General features: G+C 36.5%; 1 protein-coding gene across 6 annotated transcripts in view; it reads left to right on the top strand.

Moving 5' to 3' along the window:
* smap1 (small ArfGAP 1) overlaps window positions 1-14,689 on the top strand; it is an 80,602-nt gene that overhangs the window by 3,962 nt on the left and 61,951 nt on the right. For all 6 annotated transcript variants that reach the window (XM_044136009.1, XM_044136012.1, XM_044136011.1 and 3 more), the window contains exons 2-4: window positions 4,750-4,883; window positions 5,980-6,065; window positions 9,976-10,051. In XM_044136009.1, the coding sequence (XP_043991944.1) occupies window positions 4,750-4,883; window positions 5,980-6,065; window positions 9,976-10,051 (296 nt within the window). The remainder of the gene's footprint in view (window positions 1-4,749; window positions 4,884-5,979; window positions 6,066-9,975; window positions 10,052-14,689) is intronic.

Genomic DNA, 14,689 nt, shown 5'->3' with positions numbered 1-14,689 from the left:
TAATAATTGCATTGCAAAAGGTGCTTGATTAGATTTTTTTTTATAGTACAGAATTTGAATCAGGTGAAGCTCAAACTATGCCACTTGAGGAGTTCTGGGTGTAACACATTTCCAGATAAATGCTTTTGGAAATATAAAAATGTCCAAAAAGTGAATTTTGCACAGTAATTTCCCTTTTGAACAAGCCCAAATCACCACCCCTCCACCTCCATGCCCTACAGTTAAAGATATTTAGGCTCATTTGGTGTTTGTTTTCCCTGCCAGACAGAAAGTTTCTCTTCCAGTCATCAGAGCAACACTCTGAACATCATGTGACTTTCTACTTGAAACATTTCAGCTTTGAGCTCAGCTCATTGTCTCAGCTGAAAGGGCTTGGCTGTGAAGGAGTGCAGCCACCGTTTCCTCCTCTCTGCCACTGTCGCACACTTCCCAACACAGCCGCCCTCCAGTTGTTCTGCTGACTGTCCTCAAGTTGACAGTTGGGGCTTTAATTTCATGCTCTGCTAGCTGCCCCACCCCTTTCCGCATCTCTTCTTGTCAGTTTGAAAGCTCAGCTGTCACTCATCAAGGCTCCTGGGTGTTTCTCAATGCCTCTGTCCCTATATGTTGGGACGCCTTGCTTTGTCTGTCTCCGTCCGTGTTTCACTTTGTATGCGTTTGCCGTCGGTGGACATGACACTAGCTGCGCTTTGTTTGTCTGTATCCTGCTTACGGGGAAAAATAATAATCGCAATCGCAGTGTTTCCCTTAGCCTAAATAAGAAGCGATACTGAAATCACGCGTGAATAAACTTGTTCACGCGATATAATGAGTTTGTAAAAAAACATGGTGGCAATGGGTGTAAACATTAGCCGTCAGAGGAGGCGTTAGCATCTTATTCAGCCGTTGTTCTGAAAAGCTACGTATGTGGCGTCTTTTTCTTTTTGATTTTTATTTGTGGTTGACAAAAACGTTAGGTGAGCATTACTGCCAGTTTTCAACACACATGAATGAAAACTACTTACGAACTGTGCGATGCTGTGAAAGCTCCGATGGAGTCCAAGTACACCTCGCTGCAGCAAACAGAAAGGGGCGGGGCGGGCCGCTGTCAGTCTCATACCTTATTTTGAAATGGGACCATTGCACTCCGGAAGTGAAGGGGGCGCTATTTCCTATATTATCCACAGTCTCCCGTTTTTACTTTATTTAAAAAAAATTTTTGGTCGTTTTTTTTTTTCTCTTATCATTTTTTTGATTTGGATAGTTTATCAAACCCATTTTTCACCTCTCATTACCCTTTTAAGATGAGCACCACGCTTTGTGAAAGTGGTTTTGATAAAGTTTGTAAATATGATCACATTATTAGTAAAACAGAGATAATTTGAAAGCAGCTGCAGTCTGATAGATACTGATAGATTTCCAACAGATAGAGTCCAGCTTACAATGGCTGAGCTTCTTGATTTTAGGCTTAACACTCATTCAGCTGCTTTAATGCCCCCTCAGGCTGGATAGCACATTAGTGCCACTGCATTAGTACAATGATGCTCTTAGTCAAAGCCAGCAAGCCCACTAGGCTTCCTGCACCACCATTATGTAGCCTGGATCCATAAAAGTTAAGCCGTTGCACTTTATGTGTTTAAAGTCACAAGTAAGCTTCATGTTCTGGACGGGGATGGAGCATGAGTGCTGCGGCGGGATTGCAGCCACCAGCCCATTAAAATAATTTCACTGTCATTTCTGTGCCGTCTCCTATTCATTCCCATAGAGATTTGGTTTGAGCCTGGGTAATTTTCTGTCTTTCCACATGCCGGTTGTTGCATTCCTGTGACAGATTTCACTGGAGACCACTTAAACCTAAGATGGGCTGGAAAATAAATCAATTATATATTACGTGATAGACACATGATCAATATCAACAGATAATATTCAATATGTAGGATGTTCACTGAGCTCAGATCCAGAACCGCACAGCATTCTGGGAGATGTAGGCAGAGAAAAAGGCTTTAGCCGCTCAGTCGCTCAAGATTAGCTAAGTGGTGGAATCAACTCTCTCACTCTTTGGTTACCTAGCAACTCGGTCATTTGGTTACCTAGCAACAACCTGTTGAGTAATTTGTGAAGCAGGAGTTTGAGGTTTTGCCACTGTGCCTCATAACTGCTTAGAAATAATAATAAAAAACAACTTTGTGGAGTGAAAACTGTGGATAAAGCAGGAACGGTCACATCACCAGTTTGGAAGTAGTTCACATATTTTAAACAGAAAATTAATTATTATTGATACTGACTGAAATAAAATGCTTATATTGTTGCCAAGAAGGGATGGGTTTGATTTGGCCAAACATAAATATGTAACTTCAAGATGATGAGAATTATTTATTTATTTTTAATTTAATTCCACAAAGAAGCAAGCAAACAAAATGTATGTATATATATACATACTTCAAAACTGCTTCTTTCTGTTTTACTTTTTTTACTTTTATTTTCCTTTTATTTTATTTTTCTAAACAGATTACATTAAAAATATATTGATATATAAATATGCACATAATCACACTGTATGTATATTGTGTCTAAAAAACTCTAAAATATAAAAATAAATCTGAATGTAAACTAATTTTGGCCAACAAAAACCAGTCTGAAATCATTTAGTAGGTGCAAATAAAAATATTTAAATACACAAACAAAACAAACTGCTGTAATTTAACAGAAAATTTATTTTAAAGATGCTAAAAATGTTTAAGTTCGTATGTGCAAAACTAAGAGTCTCGTTTTAATATATAAGGAAATCTTTTTAAAAAAAAAAAAGCCTGGCACCAAAATCTGTCAAAATCTTGCATAACATAAAAGCTTGGCCTCATTTCATATTGATTAGGAACTTTGTTCAATGCAATTTTTCCATTGGTCAGTCATTTGATATATACATTTTTATACCGGTGTCAAAAATCCATGGTTTTTATCATAAACAAGACAATATGGCACATTTCCTGGTCTAAGTCAACTCTTTCCCTGTGGAAAAATGTGTTTAAGGTCTGCGTTGTCGCATATTAATGAATGACCTGGCAGCTTTTTGTAGTTTATCGAGATTCATAGCACTTGGCAGGTTTGAACAAACTGAAAGCATTTTTCTTTGATGTAAAGCCTTTGGTCTTCAATCACAGCGATTTTCATTTACAGCTTTTATTCATCAGGTGAAAATGAGAACGAATGCCAGCTAAAGTTAAAAAGGAAACCCTTTAAAGTCTTAAATGGAAATCTTTCCACATTTTTGTAGTATTTTGCTTGAAATTAGACACATTAGTCCATGAAATCCAGAAAGGCAGCATATTTTCTCTTTAGCTTAATTTGTTTTCATGTAAACCACATATAATCTGGTCCAGTTCAGTGTTGTCCTTTTTGGCATGAGGACCAAAAATGTCAAGTTCAAATTCTCTGGTGGCCTCAAAATGTTTTGTTTTTCTTTCTAAATATAACAGCAAATCAATTGTATTTTTATTTTTATCTGCTAGATAAAAAAAACTGAATGCACATTTAAGAAAAATAAAATAGATAAAGCAGTCAGATTACTGTAGAGAAGTGGGGTGTTAATTATTGTAGATTTAAAACAAAAAACAGATCTTAAAATCTAAATTTCGCATCATTTTCTAGATTCTTCTTTTTGTTTTTTAGTACGTCTTTTTAGCAACAAGAACAGAATATCCCTCATTCTTGCTTTATTTTGCTTTATTTTATTTATGGGTTGCATTTTAATAATTGTCACTGGATTTGTTTGGTCTCTTTTACTAACAAATTAAATCAAAAGCAAAACCTGGATGAATATTTTGTGTTGCCCCTTCCTGGCATCTACAAAAGTTTCCCCCCAATATTGTTTTTTAAACTTGGTTCTGCACAAAGCAGAACAAATCAAACATTTAGGTTATTTTACAACTGTGATCATTGGCCCCCCAGAATTGTTCCAAGGGCCACAAATGGCCCCCTGGCCCACGCTTTGGACACCCCAAATCTAGTATAATCAATAAGAGCAGTTTATATTGTAATGTAAAATCTCTAGAAGACATTTTAAATGTCAAAAATAAATAAACAAACAATATAGAGAGCAGGGCTGCACAGTGGCGCAGTTGGTAGAGCTGTTGCCTTGCAGCAAGAAGGTCCTGGGTTCGATTCCCGGCCCGGGATCTTTCTGCATGGAGTTTCATGTTCTCCCTGTGCATGGTGGGTTCTCTCCGGGTTCTCCGGGTTCCTCCCACAGTCCAAAAACATGACTGTCAGGTTAATTGGTTTCTCTAAATTCTCCCTAGGTGTGAGTGTGTGTGTGCCTGGTTGTTTGTCTTGTATGTCTTTGTGTTGCCCTGCGACAGACTGGCGACCTGTCCAGGGTGAACCCCGCCTCTCGCCCGGGACGCAGCTGGAGATAGGCACCAGCAACCCTCCCGACCCCATTTAGGGAAGAAGGGTGTAAGAAAATGGATGGATGGATGGAAATATAGAGAGCAAATAAAATTAATTATGGAGTCTCTGAAAAACAAAATTGTCCTGTAAAAAATGGATAGTTGAGATCAAAACACCAAACTGAAGACTATTGTCATCCAGTAGAAAGAGAAGAGGCAAATCGTCCAAATGGAAATGATTGAGTTTGTTTTAGTTTATCTTACAATTAATTGGTTTATTGCTTATTGCGACGGGCCTAATTAAAGTTCTGGAATGTGTTGCGTTTGAATTCTAATCATGGAGTCTTTTAAAGTGAAAGTGTTCTTCTTCCTCTTCCTGTTAAAGGGCCTCGGTGGGCGTCATGGAACCTCGGGGTGTTCATGTGCATCCGCTGCGCCGGCATCCACCGCAACCTGGGCGTCCACATCTCCAGGGTCAAATCCGTCAACCTGGACCAGTGGACACCAGAGCAGATCCAGGTATCAGAACCACAGTGTGATCCATACACGATGATCAATACTTGGCTTGAAGCAGACATACCTTTTCTATCTTATTCATTCATTTGCTGGGTTAGACGTGTGCAGTTTTTATTTCTGAAAATACAGAAGAAAGATGGGGATTTAAATAAAGACGTTGGGAGAAGAAAAGATTCGTGTCATTTGTAAACGACTCGAGTCGTTAAGCCCAAAAAAAATCTTTTAATGAAACAGAGATGATTCAGATCTAAAACCAGAGGAATTATTCCCAACTGCAAGGAAGAACGTCTAAACCACATATAATATATATATATATATATAATATATATAGATATCTATATCGATAGATAGATAGATGTCTATATAGGTATCTATATAGTTATAGATACTAGATACAGATATCTATATATATAGATATGTATGTGTGCCCATATCTATTATCCATCCATCCATCCATCCATCCATCCATCCATCCATCCATCCATCCATCCATCCATCCATCCATCCATCCATTTTCCTGGTTGTCATAGGAACTCGTATGTAAACACATGTATATATTGTTAGCCTCTTGTGATTAGCTTAGCATTTTGTTTACTTTCCTCACAGTCCATCCTGTGTTATCAGACGTATACGAACCTTCCAGTGTTTTTTAAAATCAGTCAGTCGTTAATAGATTCGGCTGTTTGGTGTGTGTGTGCGTGTGTGTGCGTGTGTGTGTGTGTGTTAAAGTAGCTGGATTCGCCTCTCCGTCAGCTGTGTGTGAGTGGAGGAGCGTCTCACTTAGAATGTTAATCACTGTATTCAGTGACTAATTAATTCTGGATGCCTGATTATTCCGACTCTGTCTCCTCCGTTTCTCCTATCATCAACCCATCCATCACCCTCCTCTTAATTTGGCCTTGTTGCATACAGCCAGTGTGTCCTTCCACGGTGTGCGCGCACGCATGCAAAGGAGTCTGCAGGCAAAATGAGCTGAATGCAAATGTGATGCGTGAAAGAACCTGCTGTGCACTGGGATGATTCTTTCGCCAGTCTCCATCATTTCTGATGTCGCTTTTTCTGTTTAAGTGTTTATGTTATTTTTTCATTCCTTTTGCAGAGTATGGTGGACATGGGGAACACCAGAGCCCGCCAGCTGTATGAAGCCCACCTACCAGAGAGCTTCAGGAGGCCCCAGACAGACCAGTATCCTCCCTCTGCTTTCTCTTACTGGTTATTTACAGATCCCATTATGAAATCACATAGTTGGGTTTCAACAGCTAACAGGAAGCTAGCTTCTTAATAAAGATATTTAAATATTATTGTTAGCACTTTAAGAATGATTTGGGTGAATCTTTATGGAGCTAAATTGGGGCCAAAAAAGTTTGGTCAAACGAAAAGAAATTTAAACTGAAAAAAAAAAATAAAAATCAAACTGAAAATAAAATATTTGATACTAAAAAAAATAAATGAATCTGAAAAAAAACTTGGAACGTTTAAAAAAATTTACCTCAAGAAAAGAATAAAACAAAAAATAAATCAGGGCCAAAAGTTTGAATCTGAAATTATAACAATAAATCATTGAATCTGAAAAGTAGATTTGAAAATTATTCTGTTTCATTTTTAAGTTTCATTTTCAGAATTTTTTGCGAAAAATATAGAATTAAACAGAATAGATCTGCCCTTACTGATTGGACACGTTTTCAGTGACACCTGAAATTGTTTTCGGTATTGATACCAATACAGATAATACCAGATCACTGCATCTCTAGTTACTATTTTCTTTTCAGAAACAATAAAGGAAAGTTTATCTCATTTGAGTCCAGTGACCTGGGAGACCCTGAATCTTAGCCGCAGGTGGTTGAAATATTTAATGTTTTCTGCTGAGCAGGTGAAGCCCCTCCTGCTGAGAGCTACTCTAACTCTGAAATAACACAATCAGACGTTACGTATTTTTCTTGTTAAGCATTTCCATTACTAAATAACAGCACGTCACTATCATTTCACTTATTTTCCTCAGGTCTCCTCCAGCTGCGTCTGCAGCAGCTTTCAGTTTCTCCCCTTTTCTGTGATACAAGACATGACAGTAACTGGATATGTTCATGTTTTAGTCCAGTAGGCTGACATAAATAACGTGTGTGTATGAAATGTGGCTCTAATGCAGTATCTGGGATCTGGCAGGGCCCATTTGTGCGGGTGGTCATCGTTCTTCATTCTTTTGAGGTTCATTAGTTGTTTTGACAGCAGCGGCGCTGGCTGTGAGCTGCAGATAACAGACCTGGGATTAGCAGAGCGACCGCCTCAGGCTGTGTGTGTGTGTGTGCGTGTGTGTTTAAATCTCATTCGGAGGTTTTTCTGTTGGGTGTTTGTTTTCTCCCAGTGCATGTGTCAGTCCTCTCTGGGTACTCTGGTTTCCTCCCACAGGAATCGGTTAACTTATGACTCTAAATTGTTCCTAAGTAGAAGTGTTTGCATGGTTCTCCATCCTGTAAGCCTTTCACAATAACACATTTTGCTGGACGATAAATTGTCCCAGTAATTATTGCAATAAATGAGAATAATTCAAGTTTTCTCCCTCAAAGATCAATAAACTTTTATTTTGTGAAGAACATTAAACACTGGAACTGGAAGATATTTAATATATCCAAATTAAAAAAACAAAAAATAAAACAGAAATAAAAAAACACTTGAATATTTTTGATTTGGCTTTTATATACACTCAAAAAAAAAATTCTGCACATTTTTTAATACTTCATCTCTTACCTTTTAAGGTCTGATCTTCCTTCACCTTCTTCCAGTTTAATTTGTAAAAGTTTGAATTAAAGCTGCAGTACATACATTTAAAAATAAAAATTTTTTTCACACATTTGTGAAAATTGCCAATATGTTGTGACAGTATGAGAAAAATTAAACTGAAAAGAGATGAGACTGATACTAAACAAAAAAAATGATATGGAATAAAAAAGATTTGAAACTGAAAAAATTGAAACAAAATTTTTAAAAATTAACTGAAGAATATATAAACCAAAAAAATTGATACTGAAAAATAAAACTGAAGAAGTTCACACTTAAAAAATGTTTTGATACTAAAGAAATGAAAAAAGAGAAGAGAAAAATACTTGAATTTATTTTTAATTCGGCTTTTATATAAACACAAAAAAGCATTTTTTAGCACTTGACATATTTTATCTTCTAAGGTCCCATCTTCATTCACATTCTTCCTGTTTAATTTTTAAAGCTATGAATTAAAGCTGCAATACATGCATTTTAAAATCAACATGTTTTTCACATATTTGTTGCAACTTCCTCTGTGCCATGACAGTATAATATGAAATAATCTGAAAAAATCAAGCTCCTGGCACATGAATAAATCATATTTTCTGTTGTTTTTCAGTTTGGTTATTTCTGTATATGTGCAATACTTTGTCAGTGGTTTCTCTTGATATATTTGTTCCTAAATATCTTTTTGTTGCTCCCTTGTTGTTGCGGCGTCCGACCTAATCGGACGCTTCCCTGCCGTCACGCGATCCTGTCATTTCTCTCTTTCTTTCTGTGACGCGCGGTGGATTGGGTCCGATCTGCTCTGCTGTTTCCACTCCACTGTGATAAATAAAGGCTTCGTTTGAGATGCAGGCCTCCTCCATCCTATCGCTGAGCTCCACCCGTGTGGGTGGTCATCGCTCCTCAATCTTTTGAGGTCTATTACTGATCTGACAGAAGCATTGCTGCTGAAATGGGGAGATAAGAGGTTTGGGATTAATGCTTGTGTTGTGATGCTGTGGGTTGGAATATGTGCCCACACTTGCATATGTGAAATATAGTTTTACAGTTGCAGTTGTAGGAACCGTTTTATAACCAGATCTCTATAAACCTTGATCAAATTGATCACTTTAACATGTTACTTTTAGAACTACATGTGTTTAAAAGCTGTGGTATGTAACTTTTATGAGAAAAATATGTTTTTTTAGATATTTTTTAAAACTATCACCATGTTGTGACAGTATGTTTTGATACAGATAATCTGATTTTAAAAAAATCTCCTCCACCTCCTACCTAGCTAAGAAATGTGGGGCAGCTGATCAAAAACAACCAATCAGTGCCAGGAGGAGGGTCGTAGCGCTGTCAATCACGCTTGTGTACGGCTGTTCTACTTGCTAATAGTGGAGAAACAACTTACTGTTTCAGGAAAGCCTTTTAGCTGCTGTCAATGGTGGTTATGCTAACTGACTAGCATTAACATTCAGGACAGGCTATGTTGTGGTGAACCAGCTGCAGCGTAGCAGATAAAAAGGGTTTGCGTATGAGCAATGTATACACAACCATTATTGACAGCACTAAAGAGGACAGAGGAGCTTGATTTCTTCAGGCTAATTAGCTGTGCTAGCTGCACTGTAGCTAGCATAGCATATCACTGGTTATGCTAGGTACAGTATAGCAGAGAGCAAGGGGGGAAACCAACAAATATAAATTAATTTACCATTTCCAAGAAGATCTTAAATCTCTCAATCTTGAAATAAATGGCTCAAACAAATCATCAGATCTGTGTGTAACCATCTGAACTTAATCAGAATGTTATAAATTCTTGTTATTGTTATTAATTCAGTTTGGCACCAAAATCTTTGTGAAAAGATGAGATCAAATTGGGATGAGATCAAATTGTTAACACTTTTCTGAAGTTGCGTCTTTTTAGTTTCTAGTGCAAATATCTTACTGCACTTGAAATAAGACAAAACTAACTTACAAGTAACTTTTCAGCAAGATATAGGAGTTTATTTAAGTCGATAAGATGATAAATTGTCCTAGAAGTTATTGCAATAAATGATAATGTGGTTTTGAGACCATTTTCAAGTAATATGATGGTAATGGCTTAATAATGCAAGAATTTATTCTCGTAGATCAATAAATTTTATTTCTTAGGAACATTTAACACTGGAACTGAAAGATATTTTAAATAAACAACAGAAATGACAAAAACTTTATTGTAAAGTCTCTGTAAACAAAACTGACCAATGCACCAAATTGAGGAGTTTTATTATCAAAAATACTTGTTAATATTTTGTGTTTTTGCAGTGCGGTTGACTTGTTTTCAGTTCCAGTCCTTAACTCCAAGCTTCAGAGCCGTGGAAGTTTTCATCCGGGACAAATACGAGAGGAAGAAGTTCTACGACCAGGAAGCCCTGGCCGCAGCCTCAGTGAGTATCACCAGCACGTGTTGTATTTTCCATTTTCAGTCACTGCATGTTATTGTTACAGCTGCAGTGGTTGGAGGCTGCTTTATGTAATCTGTCTGCACTGGTAGCTGTGGGGCAGTTAGAGGCCCAAACAGGCAGAGGACAGAAATCATCCTTATGTAAAATGACAACTTGTTCCTTCCCTTTAGCTTTTCTATCTCCTTCTTTGTTGAAAATCTCCCACCTCGCTGAGCCGAAATCGACTTCCACGTATTTTTTTCAAAGCAAACTCAACATAATGAAATATTTGTAATTCTTAATCAATCAGAACTTCTTGAAACTTTAAAATTAGATTGTGAATGGCTGAGATGTTTTACTTCTTTTGGCTCCACTTCAAAAACACCAAAGTGTTTTCAAATTACTTAAAAGTAACTTTTCAGCAATTTATACGCACTTGTTTTAAGTAAATAATTCCTTTTAAATGATAAAATGTGCTTGTTCCAAATTAACTTGTAAATTAGTATTATTGTAAGTCACATGTGTCAAACTCAAGGCCCGCGGGCCAAATCTGGCCCGCCTTAGCTTTTTATGTGGCCCTCTAGATTCAAGACTAACCGCTAAGTGTGCTTAAATATTATTTTATCAATCAAATCAATACAGTTTTTATCTGTTTACTGCTAAATTATATCAATCAGTCCCTCCTGTTTCTGGATAATTAGTGTGTAAATTCACGCAAAATCAACAAATCTACACACTTTAAGCGCTAATACATAATTGGGAGTTTATTGCAGATTTTTCTCAAAAATTGTCAAAAACTTTGTTACTTGTACTAAACAGCTGCCTCAGCTTTAATTGATATCAGATTATAGTCCATCATCTATACAGCGAGTAATAAAAAGTTACATTTATAAGTGCAAATATTTTGAAATTAGTACCACAAACACTTTTTATTGCAAAAAAAATCACAAAAAGCATCATAAATCCTGGAATGACTGAAAAGATGTTCAAAAATATTATTTAATTTTGAGAATTTATTAATATCTTAACAGTTTAACAGGTTTTATCAATACATTCTGGCACAACCGCCGCTTTAAGAGCATTCAGGATCTTGATTTGGCCCAAAACGAAAATGAGTTTCACACCCTTGTTATGAGTGAAACAATCTACCAACAGAACAAGTACTTCCTCCTCATTATTAAGGAATTATTTACTTAAAACAAGCCTCTAAATCTTGCCACAGAGTTACTTTCAAGTTAGTTTTGTCTTATTTCAAGTGTAATAAGATATTTGCATTAAAAACTAGACCAGAAATACTTGCTGTTTTCTTAAGAATGCATTTGTTGAGTTTTGCTTTCATCAGACTTGATGTTGCCCTCAGCAAACTGTTTGCTTTTGGTTCTGCTGACCTGTTCTCTCTTTAGATACATTACAGTAATGACATTTTCTGGTTTTAAATCCTTTTAAAGCCAGTGAAAGCCCTTCCAGGCCTGATTACTGCACCAATAACGCCAGAACTGATGCCAAGACTTTACAACGCCAGTGAATGATAACCTTTGAAACCGTTTTTAGTCTTTTTAGAGCAGACTTTCTAATTCTGTGTGTTTAGACTCAGAGTCTCTATCTGTGAAAGATTTGTTTCCAAAACTGTAAAAGATGGCAAACAACAACTTGGAATAGTTTGCAAACAGTTATTTTAATAGCTTGTTGAAGCAACTTGAGGTCCAGTTTAAGCATTCAGTGTTGTTGAGTTCGGCAACATTGATCCTTTTCAAGTCGTAGTTTGCAGACATTTTTAAAAGTGTCTTCTTTCACAAAGGTATCAGTCAGGAGAAGGGTATGAAATATTACAAAGTAGACGGGCATCCATATTTGGAATATTTTTCACAAACTGATGTAAAGGCAAGAACTACTCAGGAAAATATTGAAAACAGAATTAAAATTACAAGAAATAAAGATTTGAAACATTTCACTTCATGTGTAATTAATTTATACAAAATATGAGTTTTAGTTTCTAAATGAGTGACGAAAAATGGTAAACTTCTTCATGTTTTTTTTTTTTTTTTAGCTGTATTTGTGTTTCTGTCCCATCCTTAACACTAAACAGCATCGAAAGAACATAATAACAGTGAAACGTGGTGGTGGCTGCATCATTCTGTGGGATTACCTACAGGATTTTAAGACATAATAATCAGGAGTCAGCGTTTTTTCTTTAAGGTAGGTCAAAGTATGCGTCCAACATTCAGTCTGTTGCTGTAGGCCTAAAACATTAAGGTAAAAAGAGAAAACTATAAAGATATCGCTGCACTTGACTTTACTGTATGGCTAGCTCCATGGCTAGCTCGCTGTTACTGTCTCTTACTCTGCAGTTGTGGAGTCACAATGTTTGGGATCATGAGCGCCCCCTGCCATGAGGCAAGAGAACTGCCTGCCTCACCTCGAATCTGTTCTCTGCCATTTCTGATCGCTCCTCAGCACACGAAACACGTTACACTCACAGTTGGTGACAACGAACACTGTACATTATATACATAAGCCAAATTATGAAAAATCAGTTCATATATTAAATGTTTTTTAAGCATTTTATTGAACAGACAGGAGGAGCATTCTCTCATAGAAGTTAGTAAGAAGTTGATCAATCCCAGGTGAGGCTCAATTCGCTGCTCCCTCACCAGCGTCTGAGCATTTGAATGGAAAAATGCAAAATTTCAGAGATTTTGAAGAAAAAATAATCAGAATTGGTTAAGCTAAATGAAAAATAGGTACTGTATAGTACAAACCACAGGGTGAAAATAACAATATAAATTATTTTATCATAATATATTATTTTTTCATTATGACAATGCCTCCCCTAACTGCACGTCACTGGTCCAAATCCACCAAACATGGAATAATGAGAGGAAAATAAATGTTTTATTTATCATGTTCCGTTCCAAATAAATCTAAAATATTATTTTTTAATCCTTTGTGTCTCTGTTTTACACTACTACACATTACCCTGTTATGGAGTCGCACTAATAATTATATCTCTTGCTCCCAGATTTTTAATTTGCATCTCCTAGGAGCCAGAAAACAAACGGAAAAAGATGTGGAAACACTTAAAATCGAACTCGGCAAAGGCTGTGAAACCGATGAACACCATCAGAGAAATCTCTCTCTCTTCTTCTGTGTTTCTCTGAGGCGTCGCCAGCAGCCAGACTGTGATCCAGGATGTGTTTCGGTTGCCCACATGCACGTCTTCGCTTTTATATGCAAATTGATTATTAAAAACAACTCATTATTACTTTAAGTAGTTTCACACAGATGGTGAAGGGAGAGGAGAGGGTGGACGACTGTAACTCTGAGCTGCAGACTGAGTTGGGAACCGAATAATGACTCAAATTGTCGTGGTTTAATAACAGTAAAAGTTGTGATTTAACTGACAAGTTTTAAAAAATTCCACCAAAGTGGGCGGAGCCTACAGGCAGAGGGGCGTGGCCACGTGTGGGGTGAGAGGAGGGGCTAAAGCAGAGCAGAGGGCAGGAAGAAAGACACACTGTTGCTAACTTATCAGTTTTTTCGATATATTTAACAACTTTTCAGATCCTCTAGCTGGTTTTTCAAAAAAATGACTATCGACTCTGCTTTGTTCTTGGCGAGTCAAAATTTGCACAGAAACATAAAGTTAGCACCCCTAGGAGCTTTTAGACAGTATATTCTGATTATTTTATTGTTTTATCAGTCAAAACAGAAACTGCAATACCATTAGTAAGTTGCCCATGAATTGTCGTAATGTGCTACTGATTGATATTTTTCTGAACAGTCAGTGAAATAGCACATTTTAACTTCTAAAAATATGTAATAAAATATAATGAAAATGAATTAATTTCTGTAATTTAGTTGTAAACTCACAGACAACAGTCCGCTGTATGTGTGTGCTAAGGCTTTGCAATTAATCAATTTTAGCATTAAAACAAAATCCATGTAGGAAATTTATCTTTTTGCAGTTTCAGGTTTTTCTTGGCAAATTAGCTTGCCAAGTATCTTATTTTTTTTGAAAACTCTCAATTTTCTGGCCACTGTTGACAATTTAGCCAATTGGCTGAATTTTTAGCAGCTTTTGAAACCCCTTTTATGACTTTAAAAAAAATAAAATTTAAGTGACTAACAACGACCTTTGTGCATGACCCTTGGCTGATCTGGAGGTAAATAAACAATTTCTTTATTTAATTTAAATCGCTGCACTATTTCTATTGTCTTTTTTACTCTGTTGAGCTTGCTAATGTTGATTCTGGGCTAAATAAATTTTAGCTAAAAAAAAAAGATTCCAATATTGATCCAAATAATTATGATTTAATCTCTGAGGAAACAAATGTTGTGCATTGGAGACAGAAATCTTGTGTAGATGTATAACAAAATAAAGCTTTATATTTATATCTTCTAAATATAGATTATATATATGAGAACCGTTGACGTGGAGATTTTAATGCCAGGTTCTAATTGGATCTCCGGGTCATGTGATTATTACCAAATATGGTCATTCTCAGAAAAATGAGTCAGACTTTCCTGTACATTTAATTTCAAAACTTTTGTGCAGAACAAGTTTGTTTTTCATTGAAATGAATGATTCTAGATATTTTATGCTGTGTGCGTGTTTGTTTCATGCTTCAGCGGCTGCGTTTT

The sequence above is a fragment of the Gambusia affinis genome, linkage group LG13 (assembly GCF_019740435.1).
Source record: "Gambusia affinis linkage group LG13, SWU_Gaff_1.0, whole genome shotgun sequence".
In the NCBI taxonomy this organism is placed as follows: domain Eukaryota; kingdom Metazoa; phylum Chordata; class Actinopteri; order Cyprinodontiformes; family Poeciliidae; genus Gambusia; species Gambusia affinis.
This window is presented reverse-complemented; position numbering and strand designations above follow the sequence as displayed.